This window comes from Naegleria fowleri (genome assembly GCF_008403515.1).
Source record: "Naegleria fowleri strain ATCC 30894 chromosome Unknown tig4, whole genome shotgun sequence".
In the NCBI taxonomy this organism is placed as follows: domain Eukaryota; phylum Heterolobosea; class Eutetramitea; order Acrasida; family Naegleriidae; genus Naegleria; species Naegleria fowleri.
The window spans coordinates 94970-117564 of NW_025407936.1; the positions used below are offsets into that span (position 1 = coordinate 94970).

Genomic DNA, 22595 nt, shown 5'->3' on the forward strand with positions numbered 1-22595 from the left:
TCCTAACACAAACATGAATGGGAATTCATTTAACTTTCTCATTGATTGTTTTTGGATTTCCCATCAAAAGTGAATGAGTGGATGGGAAGTCCAAGCTCCTCAGTCTCATCATCGAACAGAAATAGCAGTACTTTAAAAACCCATCGTCTGAACCCTATTTATAATGAAAAGAAATAACAGAATCTATCTATTGACAACTCTTCCCAACATTAGTATCATGTCTACAAACAACAATAACTGCGACACTGAAATTCTTCAGAGAATGAATGAATTGGACATACTTTACAACAATTTACTGCAAACACTTCAGAAAGCCGTTCAAGATCTTGATCTCTTTAATTCGACTCATTCCCGTGTCGACCCAACATGGAGAAGTTTAGGTTTTCCGTTCCATGAAAAACTTCGTCAAGATCAATTGTCAGCATTCCAAAGCAGAAGCATAACATCATCAACAACAACAACAACAACATTGGAGAAGAGGTTACCAACGTTTGAAGAGGGTCAACAAGTGATGAAATTCGTATTGAACTCGATGCAAATACATTATACAGGAGATGAAAGGAAGCATTTTCTTTCAAGTGTCGTCGACGCCACTGGCATGTGTGGTTCCTATGCCATGCTCATGATGCATGCTCTTCAAGAAGAAGAATCACTTTATAGTGCTCAACGTGAGGAGTCACCCTCACTAGCATCCTCCACTGATTTCATTGTGTTGGAACAAGAGGAAGAAACTCATTCCTCTATTATTGATAATCTCTCTCTGTACAAGAACAAACTCAATTCAAAGAGGAGTCGGAACACAGTTGGAAATGTTCTTGTTCGAAATCAAAGACTCTCGGAATGGTTCAATAACATCAACAACAGTTGTAATGAAATTCATCATCATCATCAAGGACAGGTCAATGCTCAACTGGTCATGCTCGATGCTTCACTTGAGGATCCAGAACGTTTCTCGTTGCAAGTGGATCAAGTGTTCAATCCAAAGTTGGAACATCGTTCTTCTCTACCTCCTCTGAAAGACAAATCAACAAGTAAGGTTTGCTTACTTGCCAAAGTGAATTCCGATTATTGCGAAAAGCTCATCACCGTTGCCAATTCTCACACAGGTAGGAAGGACACCTTCAAGAATGTTCGGAGAGTGTATTCATTGGTGATGAATGAAAGTGCATGCAAGTATATTTTAGTGTTTCCGAATCGGAGAGAGGTGAAAGACTATTTGATGAACAATGAATCCAATAGGGGCTACTACAACAACACTCCCATATTCAATAATCATCGACCTGATGAAAAGGAGAGCCGTAATAATGGAAATTTCAATTATTATCATGACCAACCTCAAAACAAGGACCGTTTAAGAAGGAACTCCTTCAACAACACTCACTCCGATGATGGCCATAACTATGAGGGTACTTCTTTCAGCAGGAAGAGAAATAACAAGGAGGTGGTAAGTTCATATCAGAAAGATTCTCCCTCAAACTATCATCAACGTTCATATCAGCAAAATGGTAGTAGAAACAATTATCATTTCCAACATTATCGGTCCAATGAAAAGAAACGAAAATATTAAAACAGTTCAGATAGCACTTGATTCTTGTGTAATAATTCAATAAAAGTTTTTCCTTCCGTGAGAAGTGAAAACACACGAGAACGAGTTGCCGTCACTGCAACAGACTCTTTCATGCCATGTTTTTCACAATAATCAAAGAAAAATTGTAAATGTTCACAATCTAAATGCTTTCCAAAAGTGATGTTTTCAAGAGTTTTCACATCGATGGTATATCCAGAATTCAAAAAACGATACCATAAATGGGAATCTTTGAGCGGGTGTTCAAACGCTTTTTCCAGGAGTGAATTTGGATTCTTGAGAAGAGTGTGATGAATGTGAAGAGCTTGTTTTTGCATGGGATGGGGTTGGTCACAGAGAGCTTGTAAACTAACGCTCGTCCTCATTTCATACATGTAGAATTGGGCAGAATTCGACAAACATATAAATTCCATCATGGCCAAGAACAATCCTCTTCCCATCACTTTGATATATGACTTGAATTGATCACAAAACCATTCATGACCTTCTTTACAGACATTTGTGTCATAAACTCCCCAACCATCATAATAACCATAATAACTAAAATAACATCGTTTGAACTGTTTTGCCTGATTAAACTTGTTATCAATATTCAACATTGCGTTTTTCTCATTCACAAATGCAAAATGCACGACATCATCATTTCCAGGAGAGTATGTGAAAAAGCTCACAATTTTTCCAGATCCATTATCCATGCTAATTAATTTGGATCGTTTGATTTGATTCAAATAATCTGTAAAGAATTTTGTTTGAAATTGTTTTGAAAATTTGCTCTCAATTTCGGAATGGGATAGTTTTGAAAAGTCCTCCACCCTCATGGAGTGTCGCATGAGTCGCATCATCTTGTACTCTTGTGGATACAAATGACTCACAAATTCCATCCAATCGAATAAATACGTTTTCACATGATTGGATCTGTTGTATGGATGTATCCATTGATCGATTCAAACTCAACGTTGATTGCAACGACAAATCCCTTCTACCTCATCGATGACATTTTGTATCACATCTTTTCCTTCTCCTTGTTACCAGTCGTTCAATTCCGTTTCTCTCTAGTGTGCAAACATTGGTATGTTGAGTTTGAATGACCACTCGAGAGTTTGATGGTTCGAGAGGAAGAGGATACAATTTGATCGTTCTTTCGTGTTGACATTTTTTTGTCAAAATGAATTTATATTTTCAGACATGCAAAAGTTCATCAAAAATTGCTCATGAATTTTCAGTTTGGAGGTTGTTCCTTGTTCATTTATTTAAAAAATGCAACATGATCATCAGTCCAGAATCTTCTGTCCGTCCGCCCTCTCGACATGGCATGCTGAACAACATTTTATAACGACTGGTATTTCATCCGTGCCACCAAATGATGATCATCATCCGGAATGTAGTGATTTTTTCATTCATGATCCGAATGCCTGTTGGTGTTCTGGATGTAAAAGAAAATTTGAAATTGGTTCCGTAATGTTATTGTGTTTGAATTGTCCTTTTGGATTTCACAAGTCTTCGGATGGAATTTCTCAAAATTCAAAGAATAACCACAATCACAATTCGAAAGGATATATTTTATGTAACAAATGCGGAAAGGAGTTTTCCAAGCATCACCTAAAAAAAGGACATTGTTTTGTGACCTTGATCAACAGAAAATTTAGCTATGAGGCCCTTTTAGAGAGCGCTCGATTCGATACATTATCAAGTAAGATCAGTGCAACATGTATATCAAAGAATGGTGTTCTAGTTGCGGATGATTTCTGTAAAAAAGTAGAGGCCTGTCATGCCAAGGCAAATTGTTGGCTCTTCACAAAACCAAAAGAATTATTTGCAGAAGACGAAATTCAAATTTATAATGATAATATTATACATCGTAGGGTGACCTGTGATGCATGTGAATGCACCATTCACGGAACAAGATATTGTTGTTTGAATTGTGCTGATTTCGATTTGTGCAGTAATTGTATGAAACAACATTTACAAAAATCAAGAAGAAGCATATCGAATGGAATGGACGCCTCCATTCATCCATCCAAGACATTCATGGATGATCAGAACAATTGTTCTAATACCGATACCACTACTACTTTTACGGATACAACATGTTCACACAATCCAAATCATGTGTTTTTACAAACGTTACTTCCATTATTGAATAGACCCAAACAGCTTTCTAATTGTGTTTATTTGGATGATCCGAGTGGACATGACTCCTCTAGAGGAGTCGATTTGATTAGTAGCATGACAAGTAGCAGCATGACGTGGTACAGTGCTTCGCAAAGCATGATTTTAAATAATTTGAATTTCCATGAACAAGCACAGTCATCATCCAGAGCTGTCAATTCACAACAGCCCACAACTCAAAATCTTGTATCCAATACCTACAACACATTCATGTTACAATCATGTAACACTCATGCTGGCTTGAATAGCCACTTGATTGATCTAACGCAACAACACCCAAACGTAATCATCATTCCGTACAATGAGAACCTATTTGACATGCTCTACGAGATTGAATGTTTGAGCTTTTCCAAAGCCTACAATAGGGATTTATTATTTCATATTTTGGATTTATCACTTCACAATTCTTTGGACAAACCGGTCGACTATTTTTCATGGGTTGCCTTAATGAGGACCCCAACGACGAATGATGATTCAACAAAATCATCATCACAATTTCAAATGAATTCCCAACACTACGTTGCAGGATTTATCATGTACAATATTAATAAGGAAAAGGAGAGAGCTGAAATTTCTTCATTTGCAGTACATCCCTCCTTGAGAAATCACGGAATAGGGCGTGAATTGCTCCGCTACTCGTTAGCTCATATTCTCAAGTATGAGTGGTTATGGTATGGCCAGCAAAATGAAATGGTGCATCATGTCATTGACATTAATGACATGCATGACTGTGAAGATGAAGAATTGCGATATTACACCAATGAACCAATTTCGCATTCACACAGTCGATTAATGTGGAAACATTCGTGTAGATGGATTCAACTGCATGTCTCCTCTCTCAATTTAGCAGCTCAAAAACTTTACACCAAATTTGGTTTCAAAACCCACCATTATCATGATAATTATTATTCCCATTTTGGTGGTGACAATAAGAAAAAGCGTCAGCATTCAGAAAAAGAGCTCTATCCGTCCGATACTGGAGATGGAGTGGTCATGATCCTCACTTTAGAGGACAAGGACCATTTATTCAAATTGCAATAATATTATGGATGGCATGGGTCATGTCAACAACATGTTAAGGAACTAGTTTCTTCCTTAATCAACCGATCAACTAACAATACTCACTTGAACAAAATGCAACACCTGTCGCAAAATAAATGATCGACCTCAGGTATAGTTGATTATCGTTCAAGCAAGATGACATGTGGTCCAACTCGTTTCATGATTTTGACTGAACACGTTCTTGAGGAAGATGCTCATGAGAGATCCTCTGAATCGAATCCACGCGCGGTAGTATTAATTTATTTTTGTCCTTTTCTGGTCTGAACAAACTTCAACACCGTTGCACCACCGTTTCCTCCCGTCTCGCCATTCCCTTTCTCCCATCATTTCCACGCTTTCAAAAGCAAGTGAGCAACTAACTCCCTCGAGCTGGGACACTAACAGATAATTAATATAATGAGAAAAAAAATCGCCACTGGTTTGGACTTTATCCGAGTTGTATTCGTCGTCGAACGCGTGGACCCAACAACGGTTGAAACTTGCCATTCCGACCGTTTGAGTTTTTGAGATTCATTATTGCACTTTTTACTCACCCAAAGACATACCACTTTCATTAAAGAAGAGAGATTGAAGCAATTTTCCGAAGCAGCTCTTTCTCCAAGTTAGTTTTTAGACGCGTCTTTTTGTACAAATCCTCAATTTTATATCCGATTCTCTGCTCGATATGAGGGTTGTTCATCCATCCTCTGATAAGCCTCAGTCGGTAAGTTTGGAAAATTCTCTCTTCGTTTTGAAAAAAATAGGCTAACCAGTCAGTTGATTCAATAATTGATTTTATCATCAACTCTGTACAATCATCACAATGAATAAGATTATTGAAAAGTTACTTTCGGGAGATTTAACGACCATTGGAGTTACCGCTTTCGCTATCGTTGCAATTTCAGTTTTGGTCAATAAAATTATGGGAAGCAGACCAACTAAACCCGTTGAAAAATCATCATCCACCACAACTGCAACCACTGCTCAAATGAAGAAGGAAGAGAGCGTCATCTCTCCTGAGGAATATAGACCATTCAAACTCATCGAAAAGAAGAGTCTTACAGAAGGAGAGAATGTGAAATGTCCAGTTCGTCTCTTTAGATTTGAATTACCTGCAGGAAAGAGTTTGGGATTGCCCGTGGGTCAACACATTTCATTGAAGTATGTTTTAATGATGATGACGCTAATGATTATCTAAATATTATATATTTCAAACCTATTCAACAAAATCGATTCGAAATATATCTAATTTTTCACATGACGGAATCCGAACCTTTCCTCGCCACCCCAAACAACAACCCGTTCCGATTGCACAATTCATCATCATCACCACGATCATGTGGACAATGAATGAAAATACAATCCGCCGCCCATCCATTATTATTATTTTAATAATACAACATCCAATATCAGAGCCACCATCAATGGCGAAGAAGTTTCTAGAAGCTACACACCAACCTCTTCGAATGATGACAAGGGATTTTTCGATCTTGTCGTCAAGATTTATCCAAAGGGTTTGATGACTCAATACTTGGACAATATGAAGATTGGAGACACCATTTTGGTTAGCGGACCAAAGGGTCGTTTCAATTATGAGAAGAACAAGTACAACAAGTTGGGAATGATTGCTGGTGGTACCGGCATTACCCCAATGCTCCAAGTGATTGAGGAAATTCTCAAGCATCCAGACGATAAGACTGAAATTGCTTTATTGTATGGTAACTTGACTGAACAAGATATCATTTTGCGTGACCGATTGGAGGAATTGGCCAGAAAGCATTCTCAATTCACCTTGTATCATGTTTTGAATGAACCTCCTGCAAATTGGACTCAGGGAGTTGGTTTCATCACTCAAGAAATGATTGAAAAGTATTTGCCACCTGTAGGTGAGAAGATGAACATTTTAATGTGTGGCCCTCCACCAATGTTGGGAGCCATGAAGAGCCACTTGGAAAAGCTTGGCATGAAGCGTGGCGAACATTACTTTTCTTTCTAAGGTCGATGTGTATGTTTGTGACATTCACGACTCTAGAGGGTTTAGTTTTTTATAAAATGAATTTATTTAACCTTGAATGCTTTTACTGTGATTCCAGTCGACGCAATTCAATAATAATTATAATCAATAATTGGCATGATCCAATTTTTGTTTTGTTGGGAATTGTTAAGCTTCGAATTGACATATAATTTTATTATAATTTAATGATAATAATTGAAATATTATCTGTAGAGCCAAGAGAAAGGGATCGCTTCAAAATGAATTCGGCTAATTGTTGGCAGTTCATAGTGTTGGCATTTTCATGGATCAAATTGACACATTCTTGGTCTGAAATTACATCCCAAACTCCATCACATGCCAAAATGAGATAATCATATTCATTCTCAGTCAAATCAACAAAGGAGTGATAGGGTTCAGAAATGACCCAATCCTTCATGGCATGATCTCCAAATGATCTAGTTACACTGAGAACACCATTCACACGATTATATGCAACAAATCCATTCTTTGCCTTGATACGTTTCACTTCTCCCTCGTCACTGGCTTTATGGTCATAGGTAAGTCTTTCAGCAGTTCCATCCTTCTTTGAAATAACAACGCGAGCATCTCCGCAATTTGCTACATAGAGGAAACGTTTCTTCGAACTTGGAAGAGGTCTTATATAGCACGTGATGCTAGTAGCTCCGTTGTATAAAATTTCTTGAAGTTTAAGCTCCGCATCCATTCTACTGTAAGCTTGGTTAAAGACTTGAGTGACATCAATGAGCTCAGATTGTTGAGAGTTCTCCATGTCATTCAATTCTGATTCGAAAATGTTGTGGAATCTATTTTGTACAATGTTGACAGCACCACGTCCACCATGTCCGTCATAGATGGCAAAAAAGCCTTCACCTTCCTTTCCTCTAAATCGATCAATCATACAATGTCCGTCTTCGTTGGTTCTTCTGTGTCGGGGATTCATATCTTCAGCAAATCCAATATCTTGAAATGATGAAAATGGTGGTTTTGGTACTTGAAGAGTATTGGCATGATTAACTTGATTGCTTTCAATGTCGTTTTCGAGAGACATGATTGTGGATTGTTTGGTAGATGTGTTTACGAGTTGTGAATCTAATTCCGTTAGATTATAATTCTTCTTCTATGAAATTTATGTGTGTTTAACAATGAAACAATAATAACACAAAAATCGTGCGGTGTGGTAGTGGTCAGCAAAAATAATGATGATGGTTTTTTCAAATAATAATGATGATGCAACAAGCAACAACAACAATAGATCAACCAATAAAACACACGAGTAAGCCGTGATTGTTGTTGTGATGGTGAATCGGATGGCAAAAGAATATTTTTTTTGTCGAAAGATGATGATTCAAAGTAGAAGTGATCAAAAATTTGGTGGTGTGATGGTTGTTCAAGCAATGAGGTCATAAGAGGATAAAGCAGTGAAAGACAAAATTCAGAGAGAGGACAATGAATTCGGACCAATTCATGGAGGAGGATGAATCGAGAATGCAAGAGAGATTTTTTGAAAAGGTACATCAAATAGGTGAGAAATCTCTTAATCGAGTTCACTCACTTCACTTACCGTTTTGTGTGGCAGTAGGTCATCATCAAGCTTTTGAGCGATGAATTGAGAGAGTGGAATCCCTTTTTTTGTTGGTTGTTGTTGATGATTGGTATTCGTTTGGGAGGAAGAAGATGACGACGACCCTCCTCTTGGTCGTTGTTGTTGATGTTGCCTGGTGGAGAGATGATCGGATTGTGGAGGCGATGCTGGTATCTGAGCACTACTACTCCACGTCGTTGTTGTTGTTGAACTATTGAGAAAACCCATCATGGATGAGGTGGGAGTTCTGAGCTCTTCTTCATCATCTTGGGGAAGATCTTCTGTATTGAAAGTTCGCTTAGAGTCCACAGATTTGGACGAGAAGAAGGACCGAAGTGTGGGCATTCTTTTACTGTGTGTAATGTATTACGAATACGGATGAAAGGGTGGTGGTGGTGGTGGGCAAGTATACTCTTGGAGATGATGTACACACTATTTGGAGCGGATTCTATCAAAGGGAGTTACGGTATGGTAATGAATGGTTCGATATGAAGTTGTTCAAAATTCGGAGCTCGTAACAGGTTTTGAAGATGAAAATGCAAAGTCCTCAAAATCAATTTCCTTTTTTATTCGACCGAGTGGATGAGTGTGTGAACACACAACATTCGTGCACTTATTATCTGATGGTAGAGGCTCCTCTGGGAGATGTTGGAAGAAACTCTTTGTGTGGAAGTGCTTGTTGATGTGTCGAGGAGGACGAGGAGGGCAGTGAGGATGATGACATGGCAACAACATGTTGTTGGTTGAGAGGATTGGTTGTATTTGTTATGGACGATGAAGGGAATGAGTGAGTTGGAACGATTTTCTTCATCAGTTTCAGTGTCGATGTGGAAGTGGAGGCATGTGGTGGGTTGTGTTGAACAAAAGCACCAACCATTGATGACGAGGTCGAATTCGAAGAGGTTTGGAGTGTATTCTCCTTATTGGACCGCAATGCCAAAATCCAATCATTATCTGCAGCAAAGGACACTGGAAGCATGGAAGGTTTTCTTTTGAAATCTCGTGTGGCTCCAATTCGATGCTGTGCCGATTGGGTGTAGGCCATATAGCTTGGTATTGGTTTTGGAGAGGTTGGAGAATCTCCTTCGAATTTGACCTTTTTGGTCTTTCGCTTCGTTGTTGAAGGGACACCATTGGTGGTATCGTCGAATTTTCGTGTCTTAGTACCCTTCAGTTGATTGGGTGAAAGAGGAGGATTCACATGATCCACATGTGACTTGGATGGCGAGTTTGGTTTCTTGAGTACTCGTCTCAGTTTGCCTTGCTCAACATTCTTCGTTTCCAAATAGTCAGTTCTGAATTTCTCAAATTTTTCTTTGAGAGCATTAATGTCTTCGACTGCACTCTTCTTGAGGGGCGAGAAATGGCGGTGAACATGATGAGGATCGGCTTGATTGTTCGTGTGGTGATTCCTCTTTGAAGGTGACGATTGAGTGGCGGTGGTGGTGTTGTGGTTGACCTGCGAGGAATGTTGAGTACCCAATGCCTTTTTGAACAAGACAGAGTTGTTGTTGTTACTTTGGTCGCCACCATCATTCAAATCTTCCATGATGAGATCGTCGTCTTCTGGTGTCAGCACTATACTCTGTTGTGGGTGATTGTCCACAAGAGAGAGGTTATTCATTTGAGGAGACAATGGAGGTGATATGGACTTGTCCGATCCTGAATCGCTTACCATGGTCGTGTCGACACATGGAGTCTCCTCAATCAAGAAATTGTTAATGAGGGGTTGTTTTTTTCCACTGTGATCATCATTCTGTCGACCGCAGGCAGAAGCATTTGAGGAAGGCATGGCTTTTTGTTGACGTCGAGCTCGAATCAATTTGGAGGAGGATTGTTGGGCAAACTCTTCAGGCGTAATAACGAATTTCTTGTCTCCTGTAGGTACATTGGGGAATGAAAGTTGGAAAAGAGAGGAGAATTGAGTGGTTGAACTGTTTCGTCGCTTCTTGGCTCCTGTGTGAATGTTTTTGGGAGTCTTGAGAGCATCCTCAACCATTGCATCGTCATCAGTGTCGAAAGCTAAACAGCCGTTTGTGCCACTTGTTCCATGATGATTACTTTCTTGGAAAGCATGTTGCTGCTTTTCGACGGCATCTAATAAGTTGCAGGCCATGGTATAGGCACGTTCAAGCTCGGGAGTCAATGAATTGGTTTCTTTCAATCGATCATACATGTCTTGCATGACGTCGTGAGCTTTTGAAGAACAATATTGAGCATCCTCCAAAATGAGAGCCATTCGTTGAACTTTAGATTTGTGATGGTCAATCATTCTTTCCAGGTCTAGGTTGAGTATTTCCTGATCATGAACCTTCACTTGAAGATCAAGTAATTGTCTCAATTCGTTATTTCCAATAATTTTTGGAACATGATCCTGTATGGACTTGGTGCAAGATATATTTTCTTGTAATTGATGTTCAATTTCCTCCTTCTTTGAAACATATTCTCTCTTGGCAAGAATAAGGGTATCTGCATCTTTTTGACGTGTATGGATACGAAGTGGTTTTTCTTCACCTGGATGCTCTCGAGACCACCTCTCAATTTCATTCTTAATGGACATAATTTGTAAAGAGTTTTGTCTGTCCTGTTCCTCGAGCTCTAGTAAAATTCTTCGATTCTTGATTTGATCTTGGAAAACTGTGGTAAGGCTGGCTCGCAACCCTTCAGTGCTTTGTCGTTCCTTTTCGTATTGCTCATTCTGTTGTTGAGCATTGGTGGAAAGTTCTTTTTCTTTGGTTTGTAGTTGAATCTTCAATTCCTGTACCTCAATGCGCAGCTCATCAATAATTTTCAGATACTTGGTAATGTGGAAATTGACATTGTGTATATTCTTCTTAACCAATGTTTTGATATTCTTGGCTCGGTTTGCATATTTGAGAGTGTTATAGGTATCATCGTAGCATAGGTCACTTGGACTCAAATTGGCAATCATAACGGTCCTGCAATTTCCACCAAGTGAGTCCTTGAGTAAACGAGTAAGCTTTGAATTTCTATATGGAACGTAACCCTTTCCTTTGTTTTTTCCCAGCGCATTAATACAATTAGCAAGAGCAAGGAGAGATTTGTTAATGTTGGCTCCTTCAACAAGTCTGGCGCCTCGGTTTTTGGTGACAGAGGCTCTTTCTGAACCAGCCAAGTCTATCAATGAGAGTTTACCAACGCCCACGTCTGCTTGAATATTGGCTGTTCGGTCTGTTTGTTGTACATTGATTTGAAAAACAGCATGAGATCGCGATGATTGAGCATTTGCTGCAGTTCCAAATTGTGTTCTATTCGAAATACCTCTTTGAATAAGTTCTAGAGCCTGATCGGCGTTGTGACATTCGTGCTCTGAAAGCCCTGATACCACAATTCCCTTAGTTTTGTCCTCACGAATTTCGTGATTGACAGCTTTTCCGTTTTGAGGGACAAGCAAATCATGAATGTTTTCATTGTACACTTCAAGAAATGAGACTGTCACTCGGTATGTTTTTTCATGTTTTCGTTTCTCCATCATTCGAAAAATGTCAATGATGGTTAAGGGCAGAATTCCTGGTCCACTGATTTCTGAGCCAAACATGGTGAACTGTGAATTGTTCATAAAGATGCATTTTGAAGGTTTGTTTTTTTGGGTTTTTAAATGTGCATTTAAATTATATATTATTATATATTAGATATTTAAATTAAGTCATGCGGTTAATGTCAATCAACATGATCGTGCCATTCATGAATTATTATTCAATCGATCAATACCAATACTTACAGTCTTACCTGCACCAGTAGCTCCATACGCAAATACTGTGGCATTATATCCATCCAAGACACTCTCCAAAAGTGCCTTTGCAGAATTTTCATAGACTTCGAGTTGTGTTGCTGTCTCATCAAAGACGCGATCAAAGGCAAACCTTAATTCTTTTCCTCGTCGTAATCCAAGTGCTCTACGTTGCTGTTGTGATCCTTGTGCAGAATCAGATGGATCGAAAACAAGTACATTCCTATCAATCACTCTCACAATGGAACTTGTTTTTCGTTCTGCTTTTTCTCTGGCACTCTCGGGTCTCACCCGTACTGTAACTAAAATGTTGCTTGAACTTCCTTGCATGGAGGTAAAGGGATCCTCCGTTAATGATCCCGTGTTTGTTGAGTCCGTGTTCCACGTCCGCAGCGAGCTTATGAATCGATCTTCATCATTATTCGTGTTTGCATTGTTTTGAAAATTATTGTTTTGGGTAAAAAGTTGATGTGGATAAGCCTGCGATGATGGTGCGAGAACATCTTCCGTAGTATTCATATCATTCTCTGCAGATTGAATGAGCATCATCATTTCTGTTGTTGTGTTCTTTTTGAGATAAAAACCAATGACTAGTGTTGTTGTGGTGTGTCGTACGATGAGAGAGAGATGAACGTTCTTTTTTTTATTTGTTTTGGTTTTTTTTTGCAACGGTTTTGGGCGCGGAATCACAATTTTTCAATCTCGAAAAACAACGAGCGTTGTTGAGGTTTTTTCCCAGCTCGGAGGCTATAAAACAGTGGAAACAGGGCGGAACGTTTCAATCAGATCTCTCATGTCAACATGTGCCAACGATTAATAACGTTGAACTGTCAGTGCAGAGGAGAACCAGGTTATTGAGAGTTAGAGATTAAAAAAATGTTTCGTTCTGCATCTTCCTCGTTCTTTCGCAACTCTCTCTCTTTAAAAAAAGCAGCATGGACGAGACGAAGGTTAATATCGGGATTAAAAAACTCATTGTTTCCTGGGCAAGGATGGCCAACGATAATGATGAATGTTAATTCTATGATTGTTTTTCATACAGGTTTTGACACCTCCCGGAGAGAAATATCCAATCATCTTGATTCTTCACCATCATCATCATCAATCAAACCACAATCCACACCTAAACATGCCAAAGAACAAATACCAGCATTAAGAGCGAAAAAACCAACACATCTCATTCGAAAACCTTTTATAGACACAATTCATGATCCTCAAATGAAACAACTTTCACAAAACGCACAAGAATTTTGGGAAATGGATCAAAATGGTGCCATTGAATATTTAGAACAGAAATTAGCAACAGCCTTGAACGAAATTTCTGCCAAAAACAACAACGACAACACAAATATTGACATTAAATATGAAGTGAGTGTGGCCAAAGTAGCGGAACAATTAGCAACCATGTACTATGCCATGGAGAGATTTGATAAAGCCCTCAATCTATTCTCAGAGCTAAAAGACAAGTATTATTCATACAGAAAATACATTGTAAAGAAAACAAATCAAACACAAGAGGAGAGTGACGATCAAGAAGAAATTATTGAAAACGACTCCTTTGCCATTGTAGCAACCAATTTATCGGACTGTTTAATAGGATTGGGACAAGAGAAGGAAGGAAGACAAGCACTTTTAGACGCGTTGAATGCATGCAATTATGGTCGTGAAGGCCTTCAATCTGGACCTATTACTGAAAAACTGTCATATATGGCCCTTCAAGATTCGAAAGCAAAACATTTAGATCTCTCTCAGAAAATGCAAATTCTTAAAGATGCCATTGAACTCATTGATTCCCGAGAAAAGGATACACAGAACTGTGATGTTTTGTACGCAAAGGGAATTTTATATGAAGAATTATCTAAAATTTTGCCTGTTACAAGGGTGACCGAAAGGGAGCAATATCTTGAAAACGCTGTTCAAAACTATAAGAAAATGTTAGAAATAGATCCTACTCAGTATCATGCCATGATGAATGCTGGTGATTGTTGTTGCAAACTTGGAAAAGATGCAGAGGGGTTGAGTTATTACAATCTATTTATTGACAATTTTGACGAAATCCTCAAAGATGGCCGATTTAAAACCAAAAATTTAGATGTTTTCTCCATGTATGTGGACATTATTGTGAAATTAGGAATTGCCTATGCAAAATTTGAGGACTATAAGATGGCTATCAAACAATTTGGAATTTGCATTTCATTTATTGACCAGGTATTGCAACATAATTCTGCGCCAAATGCAGCTGCATTAAGGTTTTACAAAGTGGCTGCATTAAATAAGAGAGGAATTTGTTTCTTACGCCAACATGAGTACTGGAAATGTGTAAATGACAACACAGAGGCAATTAATATTGATAATACATATTTTCCTGCATTTAGAGATCGAGCTGCAGCATATGAAGCTCTTGGAAAATTAGACTTAGCAAAGGAGGATAAGGTTCAATGTGAATACTTGAAAAGAAAGTATGCTGTTAGCACCACTTTTTAAATTGAACTTGGGTATAATGTGACCCTTCATATATATGGGCATTCAATGAATGAATGGAACTGACAATTTTCATTTTCCTGATTAATAACCATTCCGACCAAGAAAGGAAATTTTTATTAAAATTTTTGTTTGCCACCTTAATAAATAATTTATAAAGTTCCGCGCACACAATTTGGCTCAGTCAATGATCGATGCTGCATTGAAAGTTGTTTGTGTGAAATCCTATGGATGAACTATAGTTGACCACAATCCGAAATGATCACCTTCTTTGAGACTGCTCCTAATCTATTGCCGTATTGTTCCAAATCTTTTAACACTTCCAAACCTAGATGAAAGTTAACACTGTTGTTGCTGTCTTTTGAACACCTACCTGATGTTACTTTTCCAAAGGCGACATGCTTTCCATCCAATTGAGGAAGCGGTCCCTCAGCCATGGTGAAGAAAAACTGGCTACTTGCTGTGTTAGGACCACTATTGGCCATTGACACAATGCCCTGTTCTGAATGTTTTACAGTGAAATTTTCATCTTCCATTTTGCCACTCTCGTAGATGGATCTGCCCGATGTACCATTTCCTTTAATAATATCTCCAGTTTGAATGCAAAAACCAGGTTCAATTCGATGCACTTTGCAATTCTTGTAATGCAAGTTTTTACCTCCTTTTTGACCCTTTTCGCCTTTGCCAAGTTTTGCAAAAACGTGTGAAATACAAATATACAAAAATTTAAAAATTTTAGAATAGATTAACCATAATAGCGTATAATTCCAAAATTTGTGAAGATGACAAAAATATAGGAATATCATTGATTATCCATTAAAATTATTATTAATATCGTATAATGTCATAATCATTCCGAACATGAGTTCAAAAAATTTCAACAGTATCATTTGATATTTGTTGTGGACACAAATAAGATCATAACGATCGCATCGTTAAAAAATTCCAATGAATATGATTTCTTCTTGTTACTCCAAGTAGATTGATATTTAATATTACACCAACCTGTACATAACGCTCTAAAATTCTCTGCAGTTTTTGGAACAATATCCGAAAACAATTCAATCTCCACCTTTCCTACTTTTTTATTTCCAACAGAAAACTCTAAAAACACTTTAGGTCTGGCAGACATTTTTTTTGGAAAATTATTTCGTGCACCTCTGTTCAAACAAAGAGTTGTTTTACGCATCCAACATCCAACCCAAACAAAGTTGGTACTGTTAAGCTGACAATATTACAATTTCAGATATTTGTGCATTCATACACACGGTGCACGGACTTTGCATTTCTTGTTTTGATTTTTGGCTTGCCACCAGGCGAGTTTTTTGAATATTCGTTTTTCACTCGCTGCCTATGGTCTTCCTGTGCTGGGTTTCCTTATCAAGCACCGTGGCTTGAATCTTTCTCACCGACTACCGGAGAGAACAAAAAGGGATGAAATTGAAAGGACAGGAAAAAAAACAAAAAAAATGTCCATCCTTCTCTCGTGTTTGAAATTCACGACAACCACAGCGATCTTTCTGATTGCTGCATTTCTGGGTGTGGTCTTGTTTTATCCATTTCCAAAGCTTGATCAGATATCCAAAGAATGGCCATTGAAGACGATTGAAGAATATGAAAAGAAAATGGCTCCGATGATGGCTTCGCATGGAGTCCACTTGTCCTTCTTTCCCAAGAAAGCCTCATGGAGAAAGATCAAATTGTCCAATGGAATGGAAATGAACATGTTAGAAGGTGGAAAGAGAGAAGGAGATGCCAATCAAAAGTTACTGATTTTTATGCATGGCTATCCTGAGACTGCTTTACGTAAGTGTTGATTCAGTGCCTCAATAATGTGTGATGTGATGGATCTTTGAACTTGCCAAATTGATGGTACTGTGTGATTGGTATGAATTATGCATGGTTCATCCAACACTATTACTTGTTCAATGGTTATTTGTTAGTATGTTGGGGACGATATTTAGATCACTTTATTGAAAAAGGATATTGGGTCATTGCTCCAGATATGAGAGGCTTCAATGAAAGCTCTAAACCTCTTCCAGAAAATGTGGACATGCAACAAGTGATGAATTTTCCCAAATCATTCTCATATGGTGCCATTAAAAAGTACTTGTCTGATTTACATCGAACTGCCTATCTTTATACAGACAAGTATTATGCAGAGGATTATTACTTGTTGGTGACAGAATATGCAAAGAGAGATAAGGCCATTTTCATCACTCACGATTGGGGTGTAAGTTGTAGTAGTAGTATTGTGACTTGTTTTTCTCATTCTCCATTTCTCTCTGTTTATTATTTCATGTTTATTGCTTAATGTTGATCGATGTGATTGACTGGAATGGAATGGGAATTTTTTGATACTGTGTCATTGTTTTCATGAATACATCTATGAATGATTATTTCCATGCACATGTTGAAATTCATCAGAGTGGAGCTGCTTCGTATGTCAGGCGTGAACATCCAGAGATTTTCGAGAGATTGGTTATGGGTGTTGGAAACTTTTTAAACACTCAATTCATTAAGAATCGACCACTCGACTTTGTGAAACAATTATTGAAGTCATGGTACATCTTTTTCTTCCAAGTATTGGGCGTGTCTGGTAAGTTCATTAATTTTGTATGAGAAACTAAAAAATAATGAACTCACTCTTTTTGGGTGTGTTGAATTTACAACATCATTTAAAAATCGTCCCAAACATTTGTCAAATTCGAACGAACATTTTCAGATGTTGCCGTCTCGAGAGATGATTTTTCCTTCTTACTCTTCTTTACAGGATTTGATGAATTGGGACGTCAGGGACGAATGTCAGTCGAAGAATTGAATTTATGGGCCAATCATTGGAGAAAGAACTTTGTCACAGCGACCTCCATCTACAGAGGTGCCTTTAGAAACTCCAAACCACCTCAAAAGCTTGAGAACAAATCAGTTCCAATTCCCATTCTTTATATTCATGGTGAAAATGATCGATACATCACAAGTGCACCCATGTACTTTTTTTGTGGAGAATATTCTTACAGAAGAGGCAAAGAAGAAATCGAGTGTGTATGAAGTGAAGAATGCTCCTCACTGGACTCAATTGTATGGAGAGGAAATAATTCCACAAATTGAGAAATTTATTGCAAGTGCTTAATTTAATGCGAAATGCTGTTGTTACCTTTTTATGATATCATAAACAATGATGTTTTGTTGTTTCGAGGAAATTGTTTGGCACCTTAAAAAAGGCTTTTTTTACATCATCGAAAAAAAAATGATGAACTCGGAACAACAACGCGACAGCTTTCTCACCACCAAACACGGAAAAACTCGATACATTTTGAACAGTACCAACCTCGAAGCACCCACGGATCATTTGATTGTTTTTGTTTGTGGTATTTCTTCTCATTCCTATTCCTTTCACTTTTTAGTGAAAGCACTTATGAAACAATGGACTTCATCATCGTCCTCACAAAATATTAAATATTTGCGTTATGATAAATATGGAAGAGGAAAGTCATCAAATCCAACGGATATTCTCCATGATGGTGATTTATTTGTTGAGCAATTGTATGAATTAATTGACGGTATTGAACTGAAGCCAAGACAACAACAAAATAATAATAATAATAATAATACATCAACATTATCAGCAAAACCAAGAATTACAATCATTGGATTCAGTATGGGAGGTGCTATATCAACACTTTTTGCTTCCAAATATTCCGATTTGGTGGATGATTTGATTTTATTTTCTCCAGCAGGAGCGAAATGGTAAGAAATCAAAAGACATGTTTCTCAGTCTTTTTCTTACATATCATATTCACATGGCAATTTCCTCATTGATCATTTGTACTCGATATAATTGTAATTATTATTTCAAAATTCAACTACAGGAAATTACCATTTGGAAGTTCACTGGTGAAAGTTTCTTGGTTAGGAAGTATCATTTATGGAGCTCTTCATAATGCTTCCACGACTGAGCAAAAAATTGCGACGGGTCTTTTTGATCTGAATAACGAATTGGTGAAAGAACGAATGAAGTTTGCTGTAGAAATGAAAGAAAAAGAGGATGATTCAAATTCGCAAATTAGCAGTTTTGTCAACTCTTTCACGTAGGTAGGCCATCTTTCTCTTCTTCCTAATATCATTTCGACATGGATTTATTGTAACATGGGAACATTTTAATATTGGATTGAATTAATGTCAGTAACTTCCCGCTAACTGCTATTGAGGATAAAATTCAATACATTGGTACCAAATATCACATGAAAATTATGGTAATTTGGGCTTTATTTGATGTCACAGGTTTGTGTCTATTATTGATTCATTTGACATAATAATTAGAACAACAAAAATAATGGGCATTGTCTCATCCAACACATATCTATAAAACAGTACCTGGAGATGAATGTTTTCCAACATATTTCAATATACTTGGACAACATCCAAAATCAAGATTTGCAATACTGAACAATACGAGACACATGTTTTACATGGAAAGAGAAGAAGATACAGCAAAATTAATTTATAACTTTCTGAATGATCCAAATGACGATGGAGATGTATTTGAACGATCATCAAGGGCTTTGCAGAATATTCAACCACAGCCCTCCAACGAAAAATTAATGTCCAATAGTGACAAGATCAAGCTAACATGTTTCACAGAACATCAAGAGTTTAAAAAGTTTATCGTTTAGTTCTTGTTCTTGATTTCAGTTGTTCTTCCTGTTGGGATTATTTGGTTTCTCTTAAGCTTAGTATTTTCTACTTGTATAGATCTTTCCATGGAATGTTGATAAACAGAAATTAAATGATTTACATTTCGCAGTATGGAGTCTCTCAATGTGGCATCCATGGTCGGTTTCGAAATTTGATCCAACGATTTCATAATTGTGAATTTGTCTTCGGCCAATTGATCCAAAAGCGAAACGGTCAATTTGTTGACAGTCTTAACTCTCTCGCTTGCTCTTTTCTTGCTCAAAGACGCAATATTGTCCTCGTGATGTTTTTCAATAAAGCCGACATAGGTGTTGACAACCATTCTGCAACACTTTTCACAGAATTCACTTCGAACCTCGTCACTGAAGGTTTCGTTTTCTCTGACAGCATTGATGAAAGGAATAACTATTTCAAAGCATTGTTCAACTAGGCTTTTCTTGTCCGTTTTCATGGGAACAATTCTTCTCTTGTTGCCTGGTTTGGTCGGTTTTTGAAACTGTGAATAGTACTTTCCAAAGTTGAAATCACTCTCCTGAAAGAGTCGTTCTATTTGTTCATCTAGCTCATTTCTGAGAGAAGAGAAAAAACAGTCAGTAATCATTCCCACACCTCTTTTCATTCCATTAAGCAAGGATTTTAGCATCAAGAGACAGTTTGTTTCTGTGAGAGCGTGAGTGCAAGATTTGTCGAGATGGCTCTGAAATCCATAAGTACGAACATGCGTAGATCCTTGTAATACCTGCACCAAATGGTAAAGAAATTCAAGGAGGGCATAGAGATCGGAGGAGAGAGTGACACAATCCATTTTGCATTCCTTAGCTCTCCTGAGTTCTTGAATTTTGAAATGAGTAAAATTGGCAATCATTTGAAAAATGCTAAATAATTCAAAACGATTTTCTTGAATCCAGTCAATGAGCTGATCATTATTTTGATGTAAGTTTGTTTTCGATTTCCCCAAACTATTCCTGAGATCGTTCAGACTGTGCCTCATGGTTGGATCGGAGCTCTTTTTGTGCGAGTTGGGGGCAAAACCAAACAACATCCGATAAATAGAAGGAAAATCCTCTTCTTCTACACAATTAACAGAAGTATCTTCATTTCTCTTTCCACTAGAAACGTATTTATCAATGGACATATATTTTAGACTCTACGATTTGAAGTTTACAAGGCATTCAGTTCCAACCATAATGTCAAGTAAATTAACATGTTTTTGCCCTAATATCAAGAACACTTACAGTAAATAGAAGGTTAAAAAAAGCAGAGTTGCACCCATGAAAACCTTGTTGTAGAATTTTTCGTGGTGACACGGTTGTCACATGAGAATGGTTTAAATTTTCCTTAGTAGATTGACGTTTTGCCAGTCGTATACTCTCATGCACACAGTGAAGAATGGGTTTGCACAGTGGCTCATCTTTTTTCTTAATACTCAATGGCTCTACTCTTTCATTCGATGATGTTGACGGCTCATTAATTGAACTCTCTCCGTGAACCATTGAAAAAATTCTATTATTCAAGTACTCGACATAAAACAAAGTCAAACTTTCAACATTCTTCTCTTCTAACGAGGGAAAGAACACTTCACCCATCTGCAAAAAAGAAATGTTCATGTCTTCAATTTGTTTCAAGGTGCTATTGTAGTCAAATAAATCATCACTAGTGGCCGAATTAATTCGTTCAGTATCGAGTCTGAAAATGTCTTTAGAGACTAAGGAATCCTGTTCGTGTGCATCTATGCTAGTGCAAGCAGATAGTGTGGACATGTTTAAAGTCTTTGAATTGCTGATGGACTGTTGAAAGTTCTTTCTATTTTCTGCGATATGTCCATACTGAAGACTCGAAAAATCAGGATTCATCAACATTCGGACTGAACCACATGTTAAAAACGGTAAAGACACTTGTTTCAGCTTTTCCTTAATAATTTCTGTCACTCCACTGATGTAGACAAACTCTTCCGAAATTAATCCTTCTAAATATTTTTTACAATCCTCCCAATTCATTGTAATTTGTTTTTGTACTCGAATACGGGACGAGTTCATGTTATCTATTTGTTGCTGTTTCTTTGGAAATGCAAAATACTCTTGGGGAGGGCTACTAAGATCGGCCGATGTGTTTCCACAAGATAAAATAGTAGTTGAGTTTGCTCTCGGAGATGTAAATGATCTTGGAGAATGAAAAACAAAACTAGTGTCAATGGCATTTAAATCTACAGTATCCAAGAGACTGAGTTTCTTAATTGGAATTCGTCCTTCTATATTGTAAATTCTCTCTAATCGAACATCGGCGGCGCATTTCATTAATTCTTGTGAGGAAATTATGAACGATTCTAACGAGATTTCCACATTATTGAATTGTTCACAAAATTTGTCAAAAGATGAGCTCATTACACTCGGCCGCATATTCAAAAACCATGAATCTAAAAAGTATTGTTTCAGCGTATTAATCAGTTGGAGATACTCTAATGAGAGGAGGTTCATTTGGTTGACAACTTCAAGAACTCGATTGATTTGAGAGCGAAATAATTCACATGAATACTCATGTATTTTCTCGTAATCGGACATGATTTTGTTCCAATATTTCAAAATGACTACTTTTGCTGTTGCAAACCGATGTACTAGCTTATCATCAAACAACTTGAGATAAATGTTTTGTATCATGATTTGTTCCTTCCGTAGGTCTTCAAAATTCATGGAGGGTGAGTTGAGAGCCATCATTGATAGTAATTTCCATGCCTTTCTGATGGGTTTAACAACATCAAAGCACGTTTTGAAAAAATCTTCCAAATAATTCAAATCCAGTTTTACTTCTGATATCGGACCAGAATTAAATTTCTTTTCCATCTCTGCATTGATCTTCAAGGCCCGAATCAAATTCTTTTGAAAATCCAAAGATAGATATTCCCTATCAAAACACTGCAACGAATCATCCTCTCTATTCATTGTCATTTTTTTTGTTTTGCCCTTTTGATGGAGAACCTTCAAAGAGGTCTTCCGAAAGGAGAAAACAATTTGTAAGTGAGATCCTTTCATTTTGGCGCAAAAAAATCACATGCATCGAATCCTCCTCCTTATATAGTATTTCTCAATTTTTTCTTGTACCACTCTTTACTAGCTGCTAGTATATTGTGAGGTAGATAGTGCCACTTTTGATAGGTGGATTCTTTGTTAGACAATTCTCTAGTTGAGGTTGACATTTTTGTCGCACACTTGTTTATTCTTGTCAATTAGTTGCGAAAAGGAATTCAGTCGCAAGAGCCATCGAATTCGATGTTCCTTAA

The 22595-nt window shown here is 37.5% G+C and overlaps 11 protein-coding genes across 11 annotated transcripts; 6 read left to right on the top strand and 5 right to left on the bottom strand.

The window, feature by feature from the left end:
• Window positions 1-163: 163 nt before the first annotated feature.
• FDP41_007595 (uncharacterized protein) lies at window positions 164-1548 on the top strand (the record flags this gene model as incomplete). Its single annotated transcript, XM_044711356.1, has 2 exons — window positions 164-1444; window positions 1513-1548. 2 exons carry the CDS (start codon window positions 164-166, stop codon window positions 1546-1548), a joined length of 1317 nt encoding a protein of 438 aa, XP_044568393.1.
• A 15-nt stretch (window positions 1549-1563) lies between these two features.
• FDP41_007596 (uncharacterized protein) lies at window positions 1564-2415 on the bottom strand (the record flags this gene model as incomplete). The annotated part of the gene is made up of 1 exon (XM_044711357.1): window positions 1564-2415. One exon carries the CDS (start codon window positions 2413-2415, stop codon window positions 1564-1566), a length of 852 nt encoding a protein of 283 aa, XP_044568394.1.
• A 427-nt stretch (window positions 2416-2842) lies between these two features.
• Window positions 2843-4795, top strand: FDP41_007597 (uncharacterized protein; the record flags this gene model as incomplete). Its single annotated transcript, XM_044711358.1, has 1 exon — window positions 2843-4795. One exon carries the CDS (start codon window positions 2843-2845, stop codon window positions 4793-4795), a length of 1953 nt encoding a protein of 650 aa, XP_044568395.1.
• A 685-nt stretch (window positions 4796-5480) lies between these two features.
• Window positions 5481-6791, top strand: FDP41_007598 (uncharacterized protein; the record flags this gene model as incomplete). The annotated part of the gene is made up of 3 exons (XM_044711359.1): window positions 5481-5519; window positions 5628-5956; window positions 6209-6791. The coding sequence occupies 3 exons, from the start codon at window positions 5481-5483 to the stop codon at window positions 6789-6791; spliced, it is 951 nt and encodes a 316-aa protein (XP_044568396.1).
• Window positions 6792-6984: 193 nt separating this feature from the next.
• On the bottom strand, window positions 6985-8739 carry FDP41_007599 (uncharacterized protein; the record flags this gene model as incomplete). The annotated part of the gene is made up of 2 exons (XM_044711360.1): window positions 6985-7929; window positions 8374-8739. The coding sequence occupies 2 exons, from the start codon at window positions 8737-8739 to the stop codon at window positions 6985-6987; spliced, it is 1311 nt and encodes a 436-aa protein (XP_044568397.1).
• Window positions 8740-9010: 271 nt separating this feature from the next.
• FDP41_007600 (uncharacterized protein) lies at window positions 9011-12697 on the bottom strand (the record flags this gene model as incomplete). The annotated part of the gene is made up of 2 exons (XM_044711363.1): window positions 9011-11959; window positions 12137-12697. The coding sequence occupies 2 exons, from the start codon at window positions 12695-12697 to the stop codon at window positions 9011-9013; spliced, it is 3510 nt and encodes a 1169-aa protein (XP_044568398.1).
• Window positions 12698-13021: 324 nt separating this feature from the next.
• On the top strand, window positions 13022-14629 carry FDP41_007601 (uncharacterized protein; the record flags this gene model as incomplete). The annotated part of the gene is made up of 1 exon (XM_044711364.1): window positions 13022-14629. The coding sequence occupies one exon, from the start codon at window positions 13022-13024 to the stop codon at window positions 14627-14629; it is 1608 nt and encodes a 535-aa protein (XP_044568399.1).
• A 233-nt stretch (window positions 14630-14862) lies between these two features.
• Window positions 14863-15758, bottom strand: FDP41_007602 (uncharacterized protein; the record flags this gene model as incomplete). The annotated part of the gene is made up of 3 exons (XM_044711365.1): window positions 14863-14954; window positions 15000-15305; window positions 15632-15758. 3 exons carry the CDS (start codon window positions 15756-15758, stop codon window positions 14863-14865), a joined length of 525 nt encoding a protein of 174 aa, XP_044568400.1.
• A 337-nt stretch (window positions 15759-16095) lies between these two features.
• On the top strand, window positions 16096-17674 carry FDP41_007603 (uncharacterized protein; the record flags this gene model as incomplete). The annotated part of the gene is made up of 4 exons (XM_044711366.1): window positions 16096-16432; window positions 16570-16859; window positions 17054-17225; window positions 17352-17674. 4 exons carry the CDS (start codon window positions 16096-16098, stop codon window positions 17672-17674), a joined length of 1122 nt encoding a protein of 373 aa, XP_044568401.1.
• A 199-nt stretch (window positions 17675-17873) lies between these two features.
• On the top strand, window positions 17874-19299 carry FDP41_007604 (uncharacterized protein; the record flags this gene model as incomplete). The annotated part of the gene is made up of 4 exons (XM_044711367.1): window positions 17874-18373; window positions 18496-18714; window positions 18810-18907; window positions 18998-19299. The coding sequence occupies 4 exons, from the start codon at window positions 17874-17876 to the stop codon at window positions 19297-19299; spliced, it is 1119 nt and encodes a 372-aa protein (XP_044568402.1).
• Window positions 19300-19336: 37 nt separating this feature from the next.
• Window positions 19337-22263, bottom strand: FDP41_007605 (uncharacterized protein; the record flags this gene model as incomplete). The annotated part of the gene is made up of 3 exons (XM_044711368.1): window positions 19337-19366; window positions 19422-20468; window positions 20557-22263. The coding sequence occupies 3 exons, from the start codon at window positions 22261-22263 to the stop codon at window positions 19337-19339; spliced, it is 2784 nt and encodes a 927-aa protein (XP_044568403.1).
• Window positions 22264-22595: the final 332 nt, after the last annotated feature.